This window comes from Gracilinanus agilis, chromosome 3 (assembly GCF_016433145.1).
Source record: "Gracilinanus agilis isolate LMUSP501 chromosome 3, AgileGrace, whole genome shotgun sequence".
NCBI lineage: Eukaryota > Metazoa > Chordata > Mammalia > Didelphimorphia > Didelphidae > Gracilinanus > Gracilinanus agilis.
The window spans coordinates 532,195,897-532,219,822 of NC_058132.1; the positions used below are offsets into that span (position 1 = coordinate 532,195,897).

General features: G+C 33.2%; 1 protein-coding gene across 1 annotated transcript in view; it reads right to left on the bottom strand.

Moving 5' to 3' along the window:
• The window catches only part of GPC6 (glypican 6), a 1,283,983-nt gene that overhangs the window by 958,439 nt on the left and 301,618 nt on the right, over nt 1-23,926 (bottom strand). Inside the window, exon 2 of the mRNA XM_044670573.1 lies at nt 5,512-5,670. Within this exon, the coding sequence (XP_044526508.1) occupies nt 5,512-5,670 (159 nt within the window). The remainder of the gene's footprint in view (nt 1-5,511; nt 5,671-23,926) is intronic.

Here is a 23,926-nt window from a genome sequence, read left to right on the forward strand (position 1 = left end):
ACCATTTGATTGAACAAAATTATTGAAATAATGATTTCTAATAAAAGAAATAATACCTTGTCTTTAAATATTTGTAATCTACATAAAAACCAAATAAGAATAATTTGCTTTTTATTTATGACTTCAATTAAATCACCACAACCTGGAATATGACATATAACGAACTGATCAGTACCTCCCCTTTGTGCTTATATTGATTTGGGGTAAGCAAATTTTCTTGGTTTCAGTTTCCTTGTCTTTAAAATCATTAAGTTGGGCTCAAACAGAGGCTATCAAGCATTTTGATGAAGACCTACTTTTTAAAAAATTTCCATGAAGCCTTTAGATCCCACTGGTAAGTGAAAGGACATTTTTTCCTGATGAAAAATCCCCTGTGATGAGGGAGTGAGGATGAATGTTAGGGAGCTACATTTCCATACATTGAATGTATTATAAAATAACCCAAAATATTTGTTGCATTTTGTACTGTGGGTAAGAAACTACCACCTCTACCAACTGTCATATCATGACAGGAAGATAACTGCAAAGGTCTCCAAAGTCAGAAGAGAAAAACAGCCCTGGTGTGAATACTACCCATTTTTAACAGTTTAAGATTCTTAAATGGAACATTTGGAGTTCAAGTCTAGAGGACAGTTTTTTGAGGTGTTAACAGGAATAATATAATCATCACCGGATATACATATATGTTTATGTATATATCCAGTGGTATGATGAAGACAACTAAAAGTGATTCTACAAAGCTAACTTTCAGTGTTACATATCTACCTTGGAAATAAACAAAAGCTATAACTCAGGGTTTGATTTATTGCTTTTTGAATTGTCTAGGCTTAAAAATTTGAGAGAGAAAATGTTGATGAAGATTCAATTAAAAAGTGTTTTGCAAAAAAAGTGTTATTTGTACATTTTCCTGAATAGCCAGTTGTTAAATATTTACCAGTATGATGTGTATGTATGTATATATTTTTTAATTTATTTTTTTACATTGGTATAATTTTCAAAAATTGTTTTCTGACATTTTATGAACTGTGCTTTCTCCCTCCCTACCTCTTCTCCTCCATCCCCAAGATGGCAGGTAATATGATATATAGTATATATATGTTATCATTCATTACATATTTCTATGTTCATCATGTTGTGAAAAAAGACACATAGGGCTCATCTATGTATCTATCTCTCTAGGGAAACAGAACAATATATAAAGATAGAAATAAATAGATCTATCTATATCTATCTATTTGGGGTAAAGGGAAGGAAGTCATGAAGATCAATCATGCAGTCATATTAATTCTTTTATTCATTCATTTATCACTCATTTATTAAATGCCTGCTATTTTTGAGTCAATATGCTCAGCCCATGCACAGAATGACAAAATGAAATACAACTCCAGCCCAATCTGCATCTGTGATGTAAGTCCTCATACCATGTAAATCACAGGTCTTTGAAGTATGGAAATACCTGGTGGGCAAGGATTACTGGATAGTACATGGTAGGGCATAGGATAAAAATTTATTCTTGGTTTAATTGTGCTAACTGTTCCAGAAGGACATGAGTCTGTTGTAACCTACTTAGACCATTTCCTAATCTTCATTCCTCATTCTCTTCAGCGAAGTACAGCTAAGAGCCAACTGATACACAAGTGAACAGATCTTTTAAGTCGGTCAGACAGATAGGGAAGCACTCTCTCTGTTTTGGCTTGAGAAGAGGAATGTGTTGTTGAATAATGAGAGCTAGAAGTGAAGACTCAGGCAGAGAGAATAACATTTGGAAGTTTGCCAACCCCGAAAATATACTTCCTATATTACCTAGATATTAAATAGATACCGCCTCTCAGTGAATTTCTGGTGAAGGGAAGGGGGTGGTAGAGACAGATGGGGAAGGGAAAAGAATTCAAATTATAACATTTTCAGCTTCCTACTGCTGCCATTAATCTTTCTTATTTAAAGAAGTAACACTAAAAGTTGTCAAATTGATAACAGCTTAACTTTAGTGGACTATGAAAAAATGTTAATCTTATTATGATCTTTGAGCTCTAACAGAAGATACTGTGATGAAAATGCACATAAACTGATAAACAACTTGGAATATTAGCCAACATTTGTTGGATAACATCATTCCATTGTGGGGAAAGAAAATGAAATATCTTTTAGGTATAGAAGAAGATAGTTGAGAATGAGATATCTTTTCTTAGTTTTTATTTTAAAATATTAACGTTATCTGGTTGTGTTTCCTTCTCTATTTGCTCTGACATGTCTCTTCAGAGAATGAGAAATGAGTTTCTTTCTCTGGAAAGAGAGAGAATAGGACTGAGAATGAATCTGCATTGATTTTGATTTGAGAAGCATAAATTCATATAGGACTGAAAATCTAACAAACTGAAAAAAACTGCATTTTCCATATGCTAAGTCTTTCTCAACTCTCTTATCTTTTTGAGATTCCTAAAAATGTTCCATGGATAAAAGTGCAATTAATAATAATTCAACATAATAAAACAAATAATTTGAAATTCTAACTTAAAACATAAATAATAATTAGTGGTAATACTATTATTTTTAAAACAATCAAAGCCCTTTATAGTGAGAAGTCCCATCTAAGTCAACACAAAGAAGTCAAAGTTATAGCCTTAATAATTTGATATCCATAAATTAATTCAATAAAGAAACTGGAAAAGAGAAATTCTGTGTACATGTGAATATTTTGATATTTCTGACAATTTCCAGACCAGTCACTTAAAAAAAACTATTTATACCATTAAAACTATTTGTACCATTAAATACTTGACTTTCATGATGGTAAGGCAAAAAGAAAGAAAGAAACAACAACAAAAACACCAACAAAAGATGGGTACCAAAAGAGTGTATATTTCTAATAGCACTGCATTTAGGGGCTAGATTAGGTCCATTATGAAAACAATTAGATGAAAAGGCCTTTGTGATAATACTTATAAACTCCTTAATTTCTCTTCCTAATCCCATGATAGCCCAACCAAATCTAATTATAATGAAATGATCTCTTAATAGAGAACTTCACCCTACCTGTAACTAATCCTGTCTTGAAAATGAGCCAAATCAGTATCCTGTCAAATTGATTGACTTAATGCCCTTAAGTACAGCAACACTTAAAACAGGCATTAAAAGTGAGAGAAATAGAACTAAGCCAGAGCAAGGGGATTCTTAAGTAAGACAAAAACGTGACTCCAAGATTACAAATTGCTGATGTAGAGCAATGAATATACATGGCTATGGTAAACGAATTGTTATTTAGTTCATGCTTGGTGGGCATATGTATTTGTTAAAAGAAAGGGGAACACAATCCCTGAATAGCTTTAATAACTTCACTATCCATCTTTTATTTATAACAATTTAATATCTTTCTCACTCTGTATACTTCCCTGACATTATTTCAATATGATTTTCCAGTTGTACTATAAGAAATGAAGGAGAGACATCTTCCCAAGGTACAACCTCAATAACTAGGACTTGGCAGCCAATAACTTATACAAGCTTTGTGAAATCACAGAGTATCTTTAGGTGAAGTGACATATCCTCTATAACCAGAGCTAGAGGTATAAGATTTTCTCTTTCAAGAGATGTGTAATCTGTCAATCAAATCATGAATAGGTCACCATAGACTCATTGAGGGAAATAGTATGAAAATCATTTCTAACATACACAGATATACTTTCTAATAGGTATAGAGAAATTCTTGGTTAGGCAAAGGGAAAGAGAAGTTGGGAGTACAGGAAAATCTAGAGAAGATTTCCATATGAATTGACAGATATAATAAAAACCAACACTTCTATCTCTCAATAGCTAGCCCATTCCAAGTTTATGAAATGTTATATGGACCTCCCTTTTAATAACTTTATTAGAGTCAATATGAATGAAATCAGAAGGTTTACATAATAAAATTTTATTAACCCACTGAACAAAGAAAAAGGACCCTTAGGCAGATAACATATTTGCTGTGCATTGACAAGAGAAGCTGAAAGAAATGAAAGGCAGCTATTTTGACTTTGGGCTCATTACTCATATTGCTGACAGACACTAGGGTGGTTCCTGAAACATGGTAATGATTATCACAAAGGGCAAGTTGGTTTAGAACAAACCTTTACAAAGCAAAATATTTTCAAGTTACTAAAAACTCCCTACTTTCTGAAAAAAATACTTTTAAACAAATATAATAATTTAGCTTCCAATAAGTAAAAAATACTGAATATGAATTTCAATATTTTCTCTGGTTATGCTACATTGAGAAAACACAATATAGTTATCTTGATGTTAATTACTGTCTTTTCTGATTCTTAATAGAAAACACTTATTTTACAAACATCACAAAAGTGAAGGATGCTCAGCAATCAAAAAATTCAAAAGAGGTCTTAAATCTGATGCTGTAAATCCTCTGGCTGAATCCTAACATCCTATTATTATGGAACCTCTGGAAATGTTGGGCATCTCAAGCACATGGTATTCAAACCCCAAAATCAAAGAAAGGGCCTAGAAAAGAGTCATAAGGTTTTTTTTTTGTTGTTCTATAAGATATCAGAGACATATAGAATGGGAAAAATGGCTGGAGAAAGAAGAGCCAATGTATGATGACTATAAATATTCTTTCTTGTCACTTTTAGGAATATGGTTCTCAATATCTTTTGATGACAAAATGCATGTCATTTTTATATATTATTTACATTTAGAAAAGACCTTTGAATTCTCTGTTAAACTTAGGCAGGTTAGGGCAAAGAGAAATGATTCTATTCATATAACTACTTCTTCCCCCTATGAAATTAAAAAATATATATTATTTAGAAATTTACTCAAAAACCATATCAAACTTAATTGTTTAATAAAGTAGCTTTGAAATGTTGTGCCTTTATTGAGAAAATAGAGTAAAAAAGAAAATGAAATTAACTTTATTATCAATTCCTAATCTAATCCAGCATGTATGTTATGTCATAGGTTTTTCTATGACATATATGTTTACACAACTTTAAATATAATTTTTACCTCTGTAATAAAGTCTTAAATCCCAATTTTTTTTTTTTACTTTTTTACTTATGTCATATTTTTTCTTTTGATTCCCAATAGCTTCCTATATCTCATAAATATGGTGAATAATGTTTTGATATTAACTAATTTTATTTATATTAATTTAACACAACTACCTTTACGCTTACCTAAAAAATTTCATCCTGTCATAAAATCAATTCTGGGCCTCACTGCAATAGAAAAGATAGTCCATCCTATTCGGAATATATATTTTTAGACCATGAGCCATTCGAAATTACATTTTTATTTTACCTTTCTTTTCTCACAATGACACTCTAAATAAACTCAGCTATAAAAGAAAATGATGCTTTTCTTAAGAAGTAGCCTTGGCTAGCAAATGTTCAACATTGAATTCCATATCCATAATATTTATTGTCAACCACAGTGAATAAGATAGAGAGATTCTTATGAAGAAAAAAAGTTTTAAAAAGAGATGCAACAGGAGGAAACTGGAAACATCTCACCTACCATCAAATTTCTTGTGCCTTGACACAAAGGTGGTACGCACAAAATGACTCGTTTCTTCCACCAGATTTTCAAACTCCAGTTTGCTTTGTTGGCTCAGTTTGTCCTCCATTTCTGTGGTGCAGCATGTGTATTCCTGAGGGCAGATTCTCAAGTGTTCCCCTGCAATCAGAAGATAAAATGGTGTCAGATGATTAAAAATAATGCAACAGGCTATTAGGAAAGTATTTCTCCATTACTGCCATGAAGTATCATGGTGCTATTCCATTAAAATATTTCAAGTATTGTCACAAAATACTCACTCACTATATGACAGGGAAAAATCTACCTTTCTTTGGTATAGTCCAAGTTACCAGTCATGTAAATGTAAAGTATATTAAGAGGACTTAAAAAAATTACTGTTCTCTTTTTTGTTATCACTTGAAGTATCCTGAGAAATATTTAATGACAGGACTAGTAATAAGATTTCAGGTGTCCTTATCTTTGAGATCTCAAATTAGAGGAATATATTTCAGTAATATTGCCATAGTCTGTTAAATGAGTGAGGGTAAGAATGGAATATGATATTTCCCCGCTCTCACTTTCTGCTTGTCTGTTTGAATGCAGTCACTATTCTCTCTGCACAAGTGAGTATATTTTTAATGGCAGGTCCTGGGTCTCGTACTTTCTCTTGGTCGACATTTCTTGTCAGACACAGAAAAAGCTCTCCTCAAAGAAGGAATGCACTGAAGGGTTTAATTAATGCTTATGTTATATGGAAATGCAATGTAAAAGGTAATGAAAGCCTCTTATTTAATTCAGCAGATTTATCTCTTGATGTACCATGCCAGCTCCTTTGACAATATTGCTTTCCTCAGTGCTATTTGCGAGGGGAAGTCAATTCTTTACCTCATGAAATTAAAATTGTCTGTTATTATATGAAATGTGAATTTCCAATTGATGTAGCACTGTTAGTGTCAAAAATATTTAGCATTGGCTGTGGGGAAGAAGGAAAACCCACCCGACCTCTTGAAAAAAAAAAAAACCAACAAGTTCCCCTGTGATTAAAGTCATTCATAAAGCATAGGAAAACATTAACACTAAGTGCTTGATTCTATGATTAAAATTTATTTATAGTATTTAACAGTACCACTAAAATGATATGCAGTGCTCTAGGACCAAGTATTGAGTATCACATGTCTCCTCAACGAGTTTTATGTATAAAGCTGAGTATAGCAACATCCCAATTAAAAGTCACTATGTATGGATATTAAAGTGTAGCTTTTATATAATCCAAAAAAGTGGAAAAGGTTGGAAAATTCATCTAAAACCAAAACCAAATAAAGGGAAAAGAAACTCTTCTACTGAAGGAATTGCCTAATTATTGCCACTAGGTTACCTACTGACTAACATTCTACAGAAATCATGAGGAGTGGGAGGAGAATGAACAAAGTCCCTAAGAACCAGAAATAGGGAACTTTAAAGATTATATGTTTAAATGGCAAAGATAATTGCTATAAGTTCTAGTCCATCTTTAATATAGAGAAGATACTAGAGAAAAATCAATGTATTTATCTAGAAGAATATATAACATTGGAGAGTGACAAATATTGTGGTTTTGAGACAACTATCATAATCACTTCATTTCTTTCTAAAATCAAGTAACTAGTTACACAGAATAGAAGGAGACACTGGAAATTAAATTGCTTTCTATTTTGCTATACACAACTTTGTTAATCATAAATATATGAAACTTTACTATATTGTATAAGAATTCAAAATATGACTAATAATTAGTGTTAGTTAATAAGGTTTACATATACACACACATATATCTTTTTCTTCTTTCAAAAGAAAGTGGATTGTTACTAAGTCCTTCACAATCTCTTTCACATCCATTTCTTTCTTTTAATTCACAAGGCCAAAACCAGATTCAGAACCTCACCATATCTAATCTATAGTGTGGCAATAGCCTCCTTTCTAGTCTTCTTGACACATCTCTCTCTTCTCCAATCTCTTCTCCACAAAGAAGCCTAATTTGTATCCCTAAAGTTCAATTCTGTCATCATTCCCTCTTCAACTTACTCCTATGGTTCCCTCTTTTCTCTAGGAAAAAAATTAAAATTACTTTTTTTATCTTTTAAAAATCCTTTATATTCTGACTATAACCTACCTTTCCAAACTTATTACATATCCCTCTCCTTCACACACCTTACTTTTAGCTAAAATGGCCTGCTTCCTGTTCTGCATTCATAAAATTCTACCTCTCACCTCCAGACCTTTGAATGAGTTGTCCCTCATACATATAATGAATTCCCTATTCATCTCCTTTCAGCATCCTTCTCCCTCCCTTGGAAGCTCAGGTCAAACACCACTCTCAAGGAAAGTTATATTGATCATCCTTGTTAGTGCTTCTCCTCTAAAACTGCTTTGCATTTGATTGTTAAACATATTTTTATACTTATAAAATTAAAATTTTTATTTACTTTTCTAAGTTGCTTTCCCCAAATAGAATATGAGGTCCTTGAAGGCAAAGTCTCTAACTTCTTGTCTTTATATTTCTAGAGATGAGTAAAGTGCTAGAGACATGGTAGGTTTTTAAAAATGAGTGAATGAATAGTTTGACATTTCATGATGATAATCTGAACTATGTGAGCTCTGTTTTTGCATATGGCAAGAGAGTAGGATAAACTGTGTTAAGAACATTTTGACTGTAAGATTCATTTACCACTTAAACTGATAGCTAGAGAAGTTGTAAAAGGAACACCCCAGGAGAAATTTCAAAATAGAATATATCCTGATCTTTGTGTTTTGTGTTAAGCCACCTAGATACAAAAGGGGATAGGGAAACAAGATAAAATTTTGAGATTCCCTCGCAGTGTTATGAGAAAACATAGACTGTCTAACACCTACAAAATTTCCACCAACATACATGCACACCTTTTTTTCTAAATTGCCAACACTACACACATAATCTTCCAAAACATGCATCTCTCCATTTGTTCATTCCAAATGACTTAAAATGTTGTTTTTTTCTAAAAGAGGTTTATATTGAAACAAGGGCATTTGCTAAACCTTTCGAATAATGTAGAGATCACATGGATTGAGTTGACTTTCCTGAATTAAATGCATATGACACAGGATTATGCATAAGAAGTTTTCTTTTTCCCCCCACAGTTCCCAAACTCCAATTATAGATGTGCAGCTACTTCCCTCAGGTCTTGAAAGGTTTATTTTCTTCCTTGTAAGCTTTTCACTGGAAGTTCTATGAAGTTTCTTTTAGCAAACTTGCAATTTTACCAAAGTGAAATGCGGCACTGGTATATTGAATCTGGAAAAATAGTGATTTCATTAGTAGTATTAGGAGTGGTGTTATCACTGTTTAGAGCAAGCCAAAAGAATAAGCAGTCTGCAAAGTTGCTGAAACTATAAGCCCATTTTATTTGGCAAGGAACAAAGAAAGTCCTGACTTCCAATGACTAGATAAAAAATAGGCTTCAGGATATTCTTTACAAAACACAATCACCTATTTCCTGAAACACTGATTCTCTCTGGTGTTACATAATTAAACTAGAAGATGACTATTTTAATTATTTCATTTATGTTCCTCCATATAGTCTCCTAAAGCTTCTTGATATTGAGAACTCAGATAGACAATCTGGGCCAGACCCTCAATTTCTGACATCTAAGATTACTTTAAAGATAAAAATTAGGGCTAGGTTCAAGAACTCACCCACTCAAGCTCTTAATCACTTTGAGTTTGTGCTGTAGCCTGTCAGGGAGAGGTGAGAAGTTTTTAGGAGAAGGAAACATTAGAAAATGTTGTTTTTAGCTTGGACGTCAATTATTAATGCTTTTCCATATCTCATTCTGGTGCTCAGTCCACTTAAAATTTCCTTCCTTTTTCATCTATCAACACATTTTTGCTAGCTATTTCATTTCATAGCTTTATTTCATCAGCATTATATGAGGTTTTTCAAAAAACTAACACATCAAGTTTACTATTACTGATATTTGGAATTTTCTATTCTCTTAATTTATTTTAACTCATTTCTATGAACACACTGTACATTAAAACCCATTTAACCTATTACTTGTTTTCAGATTGCAATGCTCTCCACTTATCTATATTTTTGCAGGCTATCCCACCTGCCAAAGAATACTTTCCTTCCTTCTCTTCATTGATTACTAGCCTCTTCCTTTGAGAACCCAAACCCAAGTATTAACATCTCCACAAAAGCTTCCTTGACCCCTCAGTAGAAGTTTCTAAAATCCTGTCTGGGATACTGCTTTACTCCTATCACTTTCCACCTCATATTAGACTTGGAAGAGTTTATCTAGTCCAGCCTGCAAATGAATACACTGTAAAAGAGTCATTCGAATTGGTCATACTTTTTTTTTTTAATCAAAACTTCCCAGCTGATGAAACCATTGCCATATCCTCTTTTAAATAGCACTAGAATCATCTGTAGTCTGTTCTAATAAATTTATATCTGTATAAAAAAACTAATGCTGAATGATATAATGTACCTAATGTTGCAATGATATCCAATCTTGAGAACAGATGTTAATAAATATATAGCAGGTGTTTTAAACTGTAAAAATGGTGTCAGACCAAACGCAATTAAATATTGTCATGAGATAAAATTGTTATTTTTTGCTTTAATATTTCTATTAAACTCTCATCAATATTATTGTCAACAAGTATTTATTATATCAATAAAGTCCAAAACAATTATTTTCTACATTTGTTTAGGCAAGGGTCACAAAATTAAATGGAGTGGAGATGATAGAGATGAACATAATGTTCCTATCATTAAAGAAATAACAGTTACAGATTCAAACTGGAAGCAAATGTTATTTTTATATTTGCTTCCAATTTAAATTTGCAACTATTATTTATTTAAGAATCACAGGCTAATTAGATAATTTTTATAAGATCCAACCTGGTACTGCAAAAGAAATTGTACACAGAGCTAAAGGTGAGAAAAGGTTTAACTAGTAATTATATTTGTTTTCATAATCAACTTAAGCTATGAGTAACAGCCATGGAACAAATTAATCCACAGCAGGCTGAGGTAAAAATATTCTTAATATAATTTTGATGTTCTGGGATATAAGGAGGATTGATTTAGTAGCCACCTATTCAGGAAGGCTCAGTAATAAAGCATAGCTCTGTCTTGTTTACTCCATGTATTTAATCAGTTTCCAAATCTTGGGCTATCTTCCTCACCTGAATGCCCGCATTACCATAGGTCTAATTATCATCTTTATTAGATCAGAGACATCCTAATCTTAGTATGTCCAAAACATAATTTATTGCTTTCTCCCAAAACCTTCTATCTTCTGAACTTCACTCCTATTGTAGATACCATCATCTCTTCAGTTCCCCAAGTATGCAACCTCAAAGTCATCTACAACTTTTCTCTTGTCCATTCAACATATTTAATCAGTTGCCAAATCTTGGGAATCTTGAGTTTTCTTTCTTACTTCTCTCCCAAATTTCCTCTTTTTTCCACTTAAACAGTTCACAGTTCACTATACCCCAGTTCAGATCCTAATCATCTCATACCTGGACTATTGCAATAGCCTTCTGGATGGTCACCTTTCTTATGACATCCTCTGCCCATCTAATCCATCCTCTATGAAGCTGCCAGACTATCTGCCCAGTCCATCTAGGATCAAACATACTCTGCTTAGCTTTTAAGAACTTTCATTGCTGGCTTTTTCCTACCTTTCCAGTCTTCTTATTTTTATGACTTTTCATACACTCTACAATCTAGTGACACTGGCCTATATTCTCTTCCTCACAAAAGATAATCCATTTCCCAAGTCCTTGTATTGGCTGCTTTAAGTTCTCCATTTAAAATTTAGCTTATGGGATTTTCCTATTTCTCCAAAGCTGTTACTATTTCCCCCTTTAAGGCTACTTTCCATTAACACTGTAACTTCTCTGGGCTTTAGATTTTCTAATTGCAAAATTGAAAGAGCAGGATTAGGTACTCTCAGGCTAGTAAATGTTTAAGAATCATCTCACCAAAAAAAGACACATGACACAATTTTAAATATTTTTACATCACTTTCTTAAGTCACAACAATCAGTAAAACAATAATTCAAGTTCTAATTAGTATTTCAGAATTCCCAGGTGTATTATCTTCATAAAGAAAATCCAAGAATTGGCTTGTGATTGAGTTGGATCCAAACTACCTATATTTTTTCTTTAAGTTCTTTTTGAAGAAGAATTTTATAGAATTCCAAAAGGTTCTTAAGAAGATGGCAGGCAATTCAAAGAGATATTGTGGAGACAATCTCTTAAATTATGTTATAAAGTATACTAGAGTTCAGAGATACCAAAATTGGGACAATTATGCAGTTAAAATATAACTGGAAAATGTTCAGTTAAGTACAATACAAGGCAGATAATATTAATTTGTGGTTTTTCAAAGCCAATAATGGCCCTCGGGGTTACATTTCTATTTGAGTTTGACAGCACTGATTTCTAGACTGTTTCTTTGTTGAGTCAGCTGTGCCATCTCTAGAGGATTTATGGGAAAGAGAGCTAGACAGCTAGGAGGCACAGTAGTTTAGAGTGAGGGACATTCATCTTCGTGAGTTCAACTTTAATCTCAGACACTTATCAGGTGTATGATCCTGGGCAAGTCACTTAACCGTGTTTGGCTCAGATTTATTATCTATAAAATGAGCTGGAGAAGAAAATGTCAACAACCCAAGTATCTTTGCCAATAAAATCCCAAATGAATTCATGGAAAGACAAAAAAATGAATGATTGGATTGTAATCTTCAACACTAGAAAAGATTAAGAATATTGCTAAGATTATTAACACATTGAAGTGTATGTGTATGTACAAGCCCAATTGTACAATTGTACATTCATCCCTTTTTAGCTTTTTTTTCAATACATTTTAAGATAGCCAGCCTGAGAAAAATGTATGGAAGAACCACACATAAGAAGTGATCCAACTTCTCCTCTTAAAGGGCAAAAGGTTAGTGTGGTTTTGGTTAGACCACAAAGGGAAGGCCCCATGGCTATTTACCATCAACACAATTCCAAGATGCAACTCCAACCACAGACCAGCATCTCATTTACAAAAATTGCTTAATGAGGGCATTTATGCAAAGTCAATGTAAAAGATAGGTCACAGTTTAAAAGCTAACCGGTGGAAGCATGTTTAGGCAGGCTGCTATACTGGAAAGAGAAGAAAGTAGGTACTTTGTAGAAAAAAATATATATAGATAAAAGAAAAAAGAGGAAAACAGACAAAGTAAAATATGTAGGAAGAAGGGGAAAGGAGTTTACTGATTGGCTGATTTTTAAATTTTTTCCCTATTTCTTCAGTTTACATATTCTGATTCTATTTATTGATTAAATATAACCTTGATTAAATTTATGAGGAAGTGGAGGTCTCAACCACCAGTAACCTATAGAAGTTGTTTTCAGAAAGTAAAAATAAGTTTGAAGGAATCAAATTCTCCAAAGTTATGACCCAGGAAGAACTCCATCCTATTCAACTCACCTTAAATTTATTGAACACCAGCTATGGACCAGAAAACCTAGTCCTGGTTTAATTCCTCACTAATGTACGTGTGTGACTGATGTATGTCCTTGATTTCTTTGAGTCAAGGTTTCCTCATCTGTAAAGCAAAGAGATTGGACTCCAAATGTTTTTTCAAGTTCCTTCCTGCTCTAATTATGTATGAAAACTGTCCTTTTCTAAACAAGAACCTACAAAAATTTTCTTTCTCTGGCAATTTAGACAAATATCTGAGTACCTTATGGGCTATTCTCTGATTAGAATGGCTACTTTTTTTTTTAAGGAAAATGGGTAGATTCTGAATTGATAGGAGAGTGTATTAGAATAATGAGTCAGAAAATTAATAAAGACTAAAGGACAAAATTGTTATTAATTTTATATGGGGTGGTTCCTGGTGTAGGTATACTCTGTTTTGATCTTGAAACAATAAAAATAACACATGTTCATGTTTCTGAAATAAGGTTTTCAAAGGCATGCTTATGTTGAGCTTAATTGTTAACCCTCCTTCTTGCTTGATGATTAGCCTATAAATCCATTCATCCACTATTAATAAGAAAACATTGTGAGATAGTACTTCTGAACACTCCATCTCCTATACCTTTTCAGTACCATTTCCAAAGCCTACATTGCCCTTTTGTGACTGAGTTCCTCTTCAAAGCTGTCAGTAATATTCAGTTTAATCTTACTTCACCCACTTTAAATTAAATGTTTATGGCTTTGGGGGGAGGAAAAAAGAATTAGATAGTTATTTTGTGTTATGTCTCAGAACCTTACAACCCCTTAGAGATTATATTTAGTTAAAGATCATGATTGATTGTCTTTTTTGAACTAAGGATTCAAATGGACAAGCTTAAACATTCAAGGGGTTTGGGAATTCTCTCTCTTCTTCTTTTCCTTGGCATTGCTTTGTTCTTTTATTGAATATCTCAACAAGATTCAATAATACCCAAGAACACCTGAATCAAGAATTACATGGTTCTTTATCTATGTCTTTCACTTCATTCTCTATCTTCTTTAGCAGTATCATGGGGGCTGGAATAATCACATTTTACAAATGAAACACACTTTCAAGATCTTCTAGTCCAATACCCTTATGTTATGGATTCTGAAACTATAAAATAATTTGCTTATGTGTGCTTAGAAACTATGACAATTCGGAGCTCATTAAGTCCAATTTTGCTGAGCTTATATGCATTTGACACACCTCATACATGCAAATGACAACACATGTGTCCAGACCAGCCCTGAAAACTTCAGAAAATCTAATATTAAAACAAAATGCTTTTTTTCTAATTCCTTACATAGTTCATTTTCCATTTGAGTTTCATAAATATATTGTCTCTATTCTCAAAAGAGAGACATAATAACTGAGATGGTCCATGGAGTATATCCTTAGCAAATTTAAGTATGTTCTGGGTAACAAATATATTCACAATTCATGTACTTTGCTTTGGGAACCTACTGGTGCTTCCAATTTATGTGTTCACAGCAGCCTAAACTTTTCCTCACTGATATCTTTCCTAAATAATTTGTTTTTTCCCTTATTGCGAATGGCTTCTACATGGATAGCCTTGGTTGCCCCAGCATTTAGTGCCAAATACAGGAAAACAGTAACTCCATAGTTCCCAGTGACCTTCTACAACTCATCTAACCACTGTCTTTGATCAGAGATGCTGACTTACATCTTTCTCCTTCTGTGGTCTGGATTGCATAAATCAAACCAATTGCCTTCTACAAAATCAGCTACAAAGAGTGTTCAATTTCAAGTTTATTACAGCTGTAATCTCACACCTGTCTTCCCTTTCTCTAAATTGGCAAATTTTACAATGGCACTTGGTCCTCCTGTATGTACAGTGCCCAGAAATACAATAAAACAATTGACAAGGTGATTGTCTTAAACCCTGACGACTGTAGTTCACAATCTCCACTAAATTATATGAAAAAGTAGATAATTTTCTGATGCGTTTGGGATTTGCTATTTACAGCCCAATAACTGTACAGCAGCTCTATACCAGTGCAGTGCAGTTATTACAGACCAGTTGAATGTTATTAACTGAAGGGTCAAATTGAATACTTTTAAACCATTCTAAAAAAATGAAGTCACAAATTATTTTCCTGGTCTTTGTGAAAGTCTTCATTCAATTCCCTTAAGTGTTTAAAAGTTCAAAGGTCATCATATGCAAGAAAGGAAGATTTATTAATTAGTGATAAAGTCTATTATATTCAATAGATGGGTAGTCCTTGACACTGGTAACATTCCTATATAAAAATCCCTAAATACCTCTATCTTTTATAGTTCACAAAACCATTCATCTATCCTAGGAACAGAAAAGGCAAAAATGAAAGTCCCTGTCACCGGGGAGGTTAAATTCTGTCAGAAGAGACAATATGTACACATCTAAGTAGATATGAAATATATACAAGGCAGTTAATGAGGTAGGGAACTGGCATTTGTGTAATTAGGAAAAACAATGCTGAAGGTGATAATTTTGCTTCACCTTGAATTAAGCAAGAAATTCCATGAGATAGAGGGGGAAAAGACATTATAGGCATGGAGGTCAATCACTGTAAATTTAAGTGTTAAAAGAATGAATGCTTTGCATGAGGATCTAAAAGAAGACTACTTTGACTGGATTATAAATTGTTGGAAGGAGCAAAAAAGTATAAGGTCTCTACATTAGGTATATGTATATAAATCTATACTGTGCATGTATAATGTGAATATGTATATTTATGCATAATGCATAATGAGGCTAGAAAAAGATCAAGTTATAAAGATCTTTAAAAGCCAAAAAGGAAAGTTTATGTAGGATCCTGGAGGCAATAGGAAACCCCTGATATTTACCAAAAAATTATTCATCCATAACTATTGTTATAACTCCCATTAATTTTAACATGGATAGCAATAAGCAAATTGCACCTAAGCAGTTATTGCTTTGGAGGAAGGGACCACAGAAAGGTAAGGAGTCCATTTCCAATAAAGAAACAATATGGAGCAGAGTCTCAGAATACTGAGGAGAGCTGAACGTAGAATGAATTGTTTCTAAGAGAAAATATACTTCTACTTAATATGAATTTCTTATCATAAAAGGTAAGGTTTAAAGACACTAGGATAATAACAATAGTGTATGATGACCAACTATGAATGATTCAACAATGCAAGGATCCAGGACAACTCCAAGAGACTCATGATGAAAAAGGCTATCCATCACCATAGAAAGAACTGACAATTTGAAAAATAGATTGAAGCTTACCATTCTTCACTTTATTTCCTCTATGATTTTTCTCTAGTGTAAGCAATATGTCTTATTTCACCATATAGCAAATATGATAATGCATTTACAACCTATGTCATATTACTTGTGATCTTGCGGAAAAGATTGGGAGGAAAAGGAAAGGTGTAGGATGGAGTGGGAGAACATTAATTGCAAAATGTCAGAAAATGATTATTAAAAATAGTTTCAACATGTAATCTAGAAAAATAATTAACAAAATTAAAGACACTATGAATTATGGAGAAACTTGGCCATGATAGCTGGATGTTGGAAGGTACCAGATTTTTCAGCCCTCTATTGTGAATAGTTATTGCCATTCTCAAGGGAAAGAAAAATACGATGGAAGAAGGGTGAAATAGTGTCATAGCTACAAAATCATTCAGCTCCCTTTGAGAATGTTGATATTCTGGAATGTTTAAGCTGGTTTGATGGAGTATGATAAGGACTAAGAATTAAATAAGAAATAAATAAGAAATAAATAAATAAGACCTAAATAAGAGTCTCTAAACACAATACACTGAAAGACTTGTGAACAGTTATCAAGAGAGTTCTGAGAAAAATACAAAGTACAGTTATCATCTTATCTTAGCCTTTGGCTGCTTACTGGTCCATGTTCCTGAGAAGAGTATAGAGCTTAATATCCATGGACTTTGGAAGATGACTGAAAAAACTAAAGTTCAAAAGCCATTTACTAAGGGGACTGTCTGAACAGATTGGTAGCCTATCTCTAAAAGGAAAGAGGAGTATCTAAAAACCTCCCACTAACATAAGTGTTTCTGACTCTTGCTTATTCGATTAATACTTTGTTTAAGGAATTTAGTAGATCCTACCATCAAAATTTTAAATGTATGTTTTTGAAGTTAGATGGCACAGCAGATAAACTACTGGATTTAGAATCTAAACATTTGAGTTTGAATCCTGTCCTTTAAAAAAATTTACCAGGGGGCAGCTAAATGGTACAGTGGATAAAGAATCAGGCCTTGAGTGAGGAGGACTTGAGTTCAAATCTGTCCTCAGACACTTCCTAGCTGTGTTGCCCTGGGCAACCATGTAATCTGATTTGACTTTCTGTCTTAGAGTTGTTATGAGTGATAGACTGTAAAGGTTTAAAAAAATTACTAGATATTTATTATCACTGTGAACATGGGCAATTAAAAAAAACTTTTTTGAAATTTCAGTTTTGTCATGGGTAAAATGGGCATAATAACAACACCTAACTCACAGTGTTATCCTCAGTACCAAATAACAAAACGTGTGTGAAGCACTTTGTAAACTTAAAGCACAATGCCAGTGATATAACGGTTTTTATTTTTATTCTTTTTACTATTTCTCCCTACTCAATTTATCTTCTCCTTTTAATTCCAGTCTCCAATTATGAATACAGGACAAGCTGCCCTCATCTATTTGTCCAAAAATATTCTATATTCTGGTGATCATTTTCTGTTCTATACAAGGCTGAGCTACCCCCTGGCTGCCCCAAAAGTTTGCCTTTTCTGTTTTCCCATTTCTGGTGAACTAAAACCATTTTTTTGTACTTTGCCCTTTACCTCCCACACATAAGTGTGGGTTTGATTGTTCTCACAGTATCAAAGCCATCTGGTCTCTTTTGAGAGGAGCTAGAGAAATAGCTCTTATTTATCCAACATCAATTAACCATTTATAATAAACACAGAAGGTACATCCATGATGACATCAAAATATGGATTTCATATTCAGATCCATGCAAAAAGGGTGATTCATAACATAGGGCAGAGGGGAGGGGAAACCATCTGGAACATGAGAGTGAGAAGAGATATTTCTTTGGAAAGGGTTGAAGGACACAAAGAAAAGGAGACATAAGGAACATGAAAGAGGAAGAAAACACAGTACAAAACTTGTGAAATAATGATACCAACATCAGATTACAGCTTAGAGAATTTTGTTAAGTTTTAGATATAATATTACATAAAAGACATTGATGAGGCAGAGCATATTCAAAAGCAGATGATCAAGAAGGCAAATCGAAAGCAGATGATCAAGAAGGCAAAAGGTATAGATCTTGCACACCTCAAAACCAGGACAGAAGTTATAAAAAAAAACCCGGACAAATACAGATGAAAATTAGTCTAGAAAAATCTAAACAAAGAAATCTTGTGTCACTGAGTATAAACTCCATCAATCCTTCTTTGATTTCCATGTGTATAAGACATAACCTTTGTTGACTTTAAACATATATTAACCCCTTCTTACTTTCTCACTAAGTTAAGTATCAACATAAGGAATAAAGTTTCTTCAGAAGTGGAACTATTTAACCACAAGACAAGCTGCTTTAGAAGGTATTGAATTCTCTATATATATTCTCTATATTTACATACTAAATGTATGTAAAGGGTGTTTAAGGGACTATTCATCAGAAATCAACTCCATTAGATTTCTAGGAGGTAGGACAAAATAATTGCTAAACTTTCTTTCAACTCTAAAATTACATGAATTCTCCTTTCGGACGTTGATTGTTAAAATCTCTCTTGGAGTTGTACCAGAATGCTATCGTTGGGGTTTAAGGAATATAATTGCCTTATATTTGATGCTGGAGACTACCTTTTAGACTTCCATTGATAAAGCTTTATTTAATTTTTGTGATAAATATCATCCTATAGAATATAAATAATAGAGATAAGCTAAAGTATCAGGGCATTTTGTTTTTCTTCAATTTTTCTTCAAATTAGCCAATATAACTGTAGCCAAGAAAAAATACAACAGTACAGTTATACTGAGCAGTACTTTTTAATCAGCAGCCTGAGGCTTTCACGCTTCGTAATTATCTTCTCTCCATTTTGCAAGTAACCTTAGTTTTCACTGACTCTCATATTCACATGATAAAGCTGAATGTTCTCACCTAGATTAAAACTTGTACACACAATCATAGGATAATAGCATTAAACATTTAGAGCTGGAAGAAATACTTTCTCCTCTACCCCAATCCTCAGCTTATTGTGCTTCTCAACAAAGCAAGAGATTGTATACAGAAAGCAATTTTGAGTGGAAAACAAAGCTCAGTATTATTTCAAGTGAATGTGAACCTTGATCCTTCTAACATCTAAGTAGATGAGTATCAAAACTATCCATCTTATCCTGATCATTAAGTTTCATATGGGATTGAAAAGGCCCTTTGTTGGTCTTCAACAGAAACCATCTTTCTAAGGTTCTTTTTAACAACTAAGTGCTTTGAGATAGATTAAGAAAAAAAGGTCTTTTAAATTGTCCCCTAATTAACTATTAATTTTCCTTTAAATTATTCCTCAAAGTCCTAATTTTCCTATCAAATATTGCTTCAATTCTCCTAGCAAAAAATTAAAAAAATTCCAAAATCACTGAGGCAAAGATGGGTGAACCCGTGTGAACCCAACAGAAAGGATGAGAATAAATATATCAAATGGAGAGTTCTTTTCCAAACAAACTCTAATAAATTCTTGTATTTTTACAATATTTAGGTACACATACTAATTTTTCATGTGCTCTGTATTAAGATAATTGGTTTCTGATAGCACAATCTGTAAGGAGGACATTTAGCAACCTCTTTGAGAGTGGTTTCATGATGATTCGCTTGACTTGGGGAAAACTGACTCCTTGGCTGCTTTGTCATTTCATCATCTAGCTGGATACAGAGCTGTTATTTTCATATTTGGAAGTATGTTTTCTCTTGGGAGTCATAGTAAATTCTCCTTTCCTAATTTCTCTTCTAAGATCCATTTTATTATGTCTTGCCATAGGAGAAAACCACTGTATGTATATTGGAATCTCCAGAAATTCTGGAAGATAGATTCCATAGGATTTTCCCCCTAGATGAATTCTGGCAAAGGTACAAAGCCAGTTGAGTCAAGAAGAGTTGTATCTATATAGAGGGTTTTAGGTCAAATAAAAAACAAACCTGCCTTTGTACTGCATATATGTGGCTCATTTTAAGTAGAATCTACAGCATTACACAATGTGCAGCTTCAGAATGAACAAATAAACTCATAGCATTGAGTTCTAAAATGTGATGTAATGTATTAATAAGCCACAAGATTAGGTCAGGTAATGAATTATTCACAGTTACTTTGTGAAGAGGAAAAAAATTCAAAAACTGTTCAGCTACTTCGGTGCTTGAAAAGTTTAGTCTGAACTGTCTTGCTTTTGTGGCCAGGTCATACATAGCTTGTCTCTATTACATTAATTGATATAAGATAGGATTTTTGAAGCAGTCAGAAGTGGAAAGCATTAAGTTTTCCTCAAAGCTAAGACATGTTGGTCACACTGCAAAAGGAATGGCAAGCAATGAAACGGCCAACATCTAAACTGCCTACTGGGATTAGATTTGGGCTGATAAAAGGCCGTGGATGTAGAATATTGAAAGAAGGAAGCCTTTTCACTCTAGTTTTCAAATGAAGACTTTGCCACCTCATTTTACTCAAATATTCCTTCGTTAGTGCTCTAGCATGGAATGGTGCTGGGTGAAATGTCTACATGTAATTCTCTCATCTTAAGAGAAGTGGACCCTGTCCTGGCATTTCTACTTTATTATTCGAGAGCAAGAAGCATGGTAGCCAGAGACTTGGAGGTAGAGAAGGATTTACTTGAATTGCTGGGAATGATCCCCATAGCCTAAACTGAAGATCAGTATGAAGAATCCCTGCAGGTTTAAAGATTTGTAAAGCTTTAGGGGATCACAAGATGAGCATATGAGTAGTGAGTCTAAAGCAGAGGCAGGTATTTATAAAAACTAAAGGAATCATTGCCTATTCCTTTGGAATTATCTGAAAGTTAGCATTAAATCAAATAGCCGAAATAATACTATGCCGAAAGAAAATGACAAATGCGAAGATTTATGTCCCTTGATACATCTGCAGGCTGTATCTTAATTAACTTTCTTTTAGAGAGGTAGCTGAAAATGAAAACAAAAGCCATTATTCTATACTGGGTTATTTCCTAAACCAAAAGATCCACTGTACTGGAAGAAAGATTGGATTACACAGGACACTTCTCAAAATGTCATGGCATCCCTTCCAGACATCTGAGTAAATTCTTACTCATACTCCTGGGAACATCTCAAGGGTGTACCAATTTTAGATGGCTGACTTCTTTCATATACATTTCAAGAAAGAAACAAATGGAGATTCTAAGCAGATTTATCCACCTTCACATTTTTTAAAGCTTTATCTCAAAAATCATGTCAACCCAGTACCATCCATCTATAGAGTCAACAATGATGGGGTTGAATGTTCTTTGCAAGGATTTTCAAATAAAACGAAGCCACAATCAAGAGTAAGTGAAAATGGATGGGTTTGCTTTTACATTCCTGATTATTTCAACAGATTCTTCAGCAATGATAATAGATTAAGAAAATGATAAATTTAGCAGGCCATCACCAAATTTCTCTGATATTCTTGGTGAAGTAGAAGGTAAGAATAGGTAGAAAACCATAGTGAAAATGAAAGAAAGAGAGGGTGTAAGGTAGAATAAATATCTTATGTGCCCACAACTCTGATTCATCTGACCAAGCATTTTGCTTCTGCAAATGTCTCCAAAGGACATTCCCCTACCACCACCACCACCACCACAAAGCATGGCTTACCTGCAAGACATAATATCAAAGTATTTAGTATATAACAGCAAACTATTTTGGATTCCCCTAATAATCTTGTAGAGATATTGCCTTGAAATATTTGAAATCTACTATTCCTAGTGCTTGAGTACATATCTGATTTGATTTTTACTGATAATTCTAAGATGGAATTGCTACTTTCCCTCAAAGTTTCCAAATTTTTCACCTCAGCAACTAGTGTTCCTTACACATAAATACTTAATGCAGAATCAAGTCTCCTTTTATTGATTCATCTACCTTTTAAAGGACTTAATTATCATTACTGCAAATGAAGATATTATTAGCATATTTATTTTTGTCAGAAAAAATTCTAGAAGATGTTTAGATTTTTTAAAGCCACCCAAAAGGACTACAGAACATTTATGAGTCATGATGATCATCTATTACATACCAAAATTCCTTTTGAAAACTGATTTATCATTTGACCTATAATATTTACTGGAGTCAGAAGATGAATATGTAAATTAACTGCTATGTACAGAAATTCTACATATTAATTCTTTTTACATAGAATTTACATAGAAATTCTACAGTAACAGGGATTCTAATGAAATCATTTTGAAATGAGGCTAGTCCCAATTCTTCTTAACTACACTATGATTTTTATAATATTTCACCATATCCCTACTAAGGAATTGCTTTTTCAAATTTTAGTTTATCAGTATAAATATTTACACCATTCCCTTTATTACTTTAATTGCTCATTTGTATTTCTCTAATTATGTAAAATGCAATGTTTAATATCTTCTTCATATATGTATATATATATATTCTGCATATCTTCTGTAAAGCTTTCTATTTTCAAAAGTTTTAGTCAAATCAGACCGTAGATGCTCAAGAGTTTTGATGGAAAGAGCACCTAGCCATTCTTTGGCTGCATCTACCCACTACAAAATGTTTTGATTTAGCCACTATCACTGCCAGTAACTGGTAACCATTTTGATTACAAGGACATAATATAAAAAGCAGACATTTCAGAGAAAGTCTTAAGACATTATGGTCTCTGATTAAGCTTTGGTGAAGTATAGGGCACAGCAACCCATCTCAAGAAGTCTGACAAGAATTCGACCTGATCTGACACTGCATTATGGGAAGGAACTTTGACTTTCTTCTATTTCTACCTGGGCCAAGTTATCCTTCTTCTGTTCAAGTGTGATTAGAGAATGGGCTTTGTTGATTACTAAGTCATTCATTCTAATAACAAAGACATCAGCCTAAATTCCAAACACTACAGACTGAAATTTTTAGTTTTGCAATACTTTAAGCTTTAATTGCATTATTCTTGCACAAGACATTTTACATACTATATTATAGTAGTAAAAAACACTTAGCACATCAGCTTACATTTGTATTTATCTTCTATTTCTTACTTTATTCTTTCCTTCCCACCAAATCCAGTTGCTTTTTTTAAATAAACATTTTTGAAATGTATGTGTTTTTTTAAATAAGTGCAGAACCTGGTAAAAAATGGCAAAAATGACAGACTAATTTTGGAAAAACATGGAAAGACCTACATGCATATAAAGAGTGAAATGAGCTGAGCCAAGAGAATATTCTATATAGCAACAAAAATATTGTTTGAAGAATGATTTCTCTAAGTCCAACTCCAGAGAAAGAACTTATAAATGGAAACAAGTAATATAGTTTCATATACTGAGGAAAGGAGGGAGTTAACTGAATGTTAAGGTAACAAGCAAACAAATATTTTAAAATTAAAATAAAAAGAACAATCTTATAACTAACTTTCATAAATTATCTCTGGCCTTTCATCTACTCAACTAGCCCAGAACTAAGCCCCAATTCCATTCATTTCATCACAGAAATATATTAATTTACATCTATATCTATCTATCTATCTATCTATCTATCTATCTATCTATCTATCTATCTATCTCCATCTCCATCTCTCTCTCTCTCTCTCTCTCTCTCTCTCTCTCTCTCTCTCTCTCTCTCTCTCTCTCTCTCTCTCTCTCTCTCTCTCTCTCTCTCT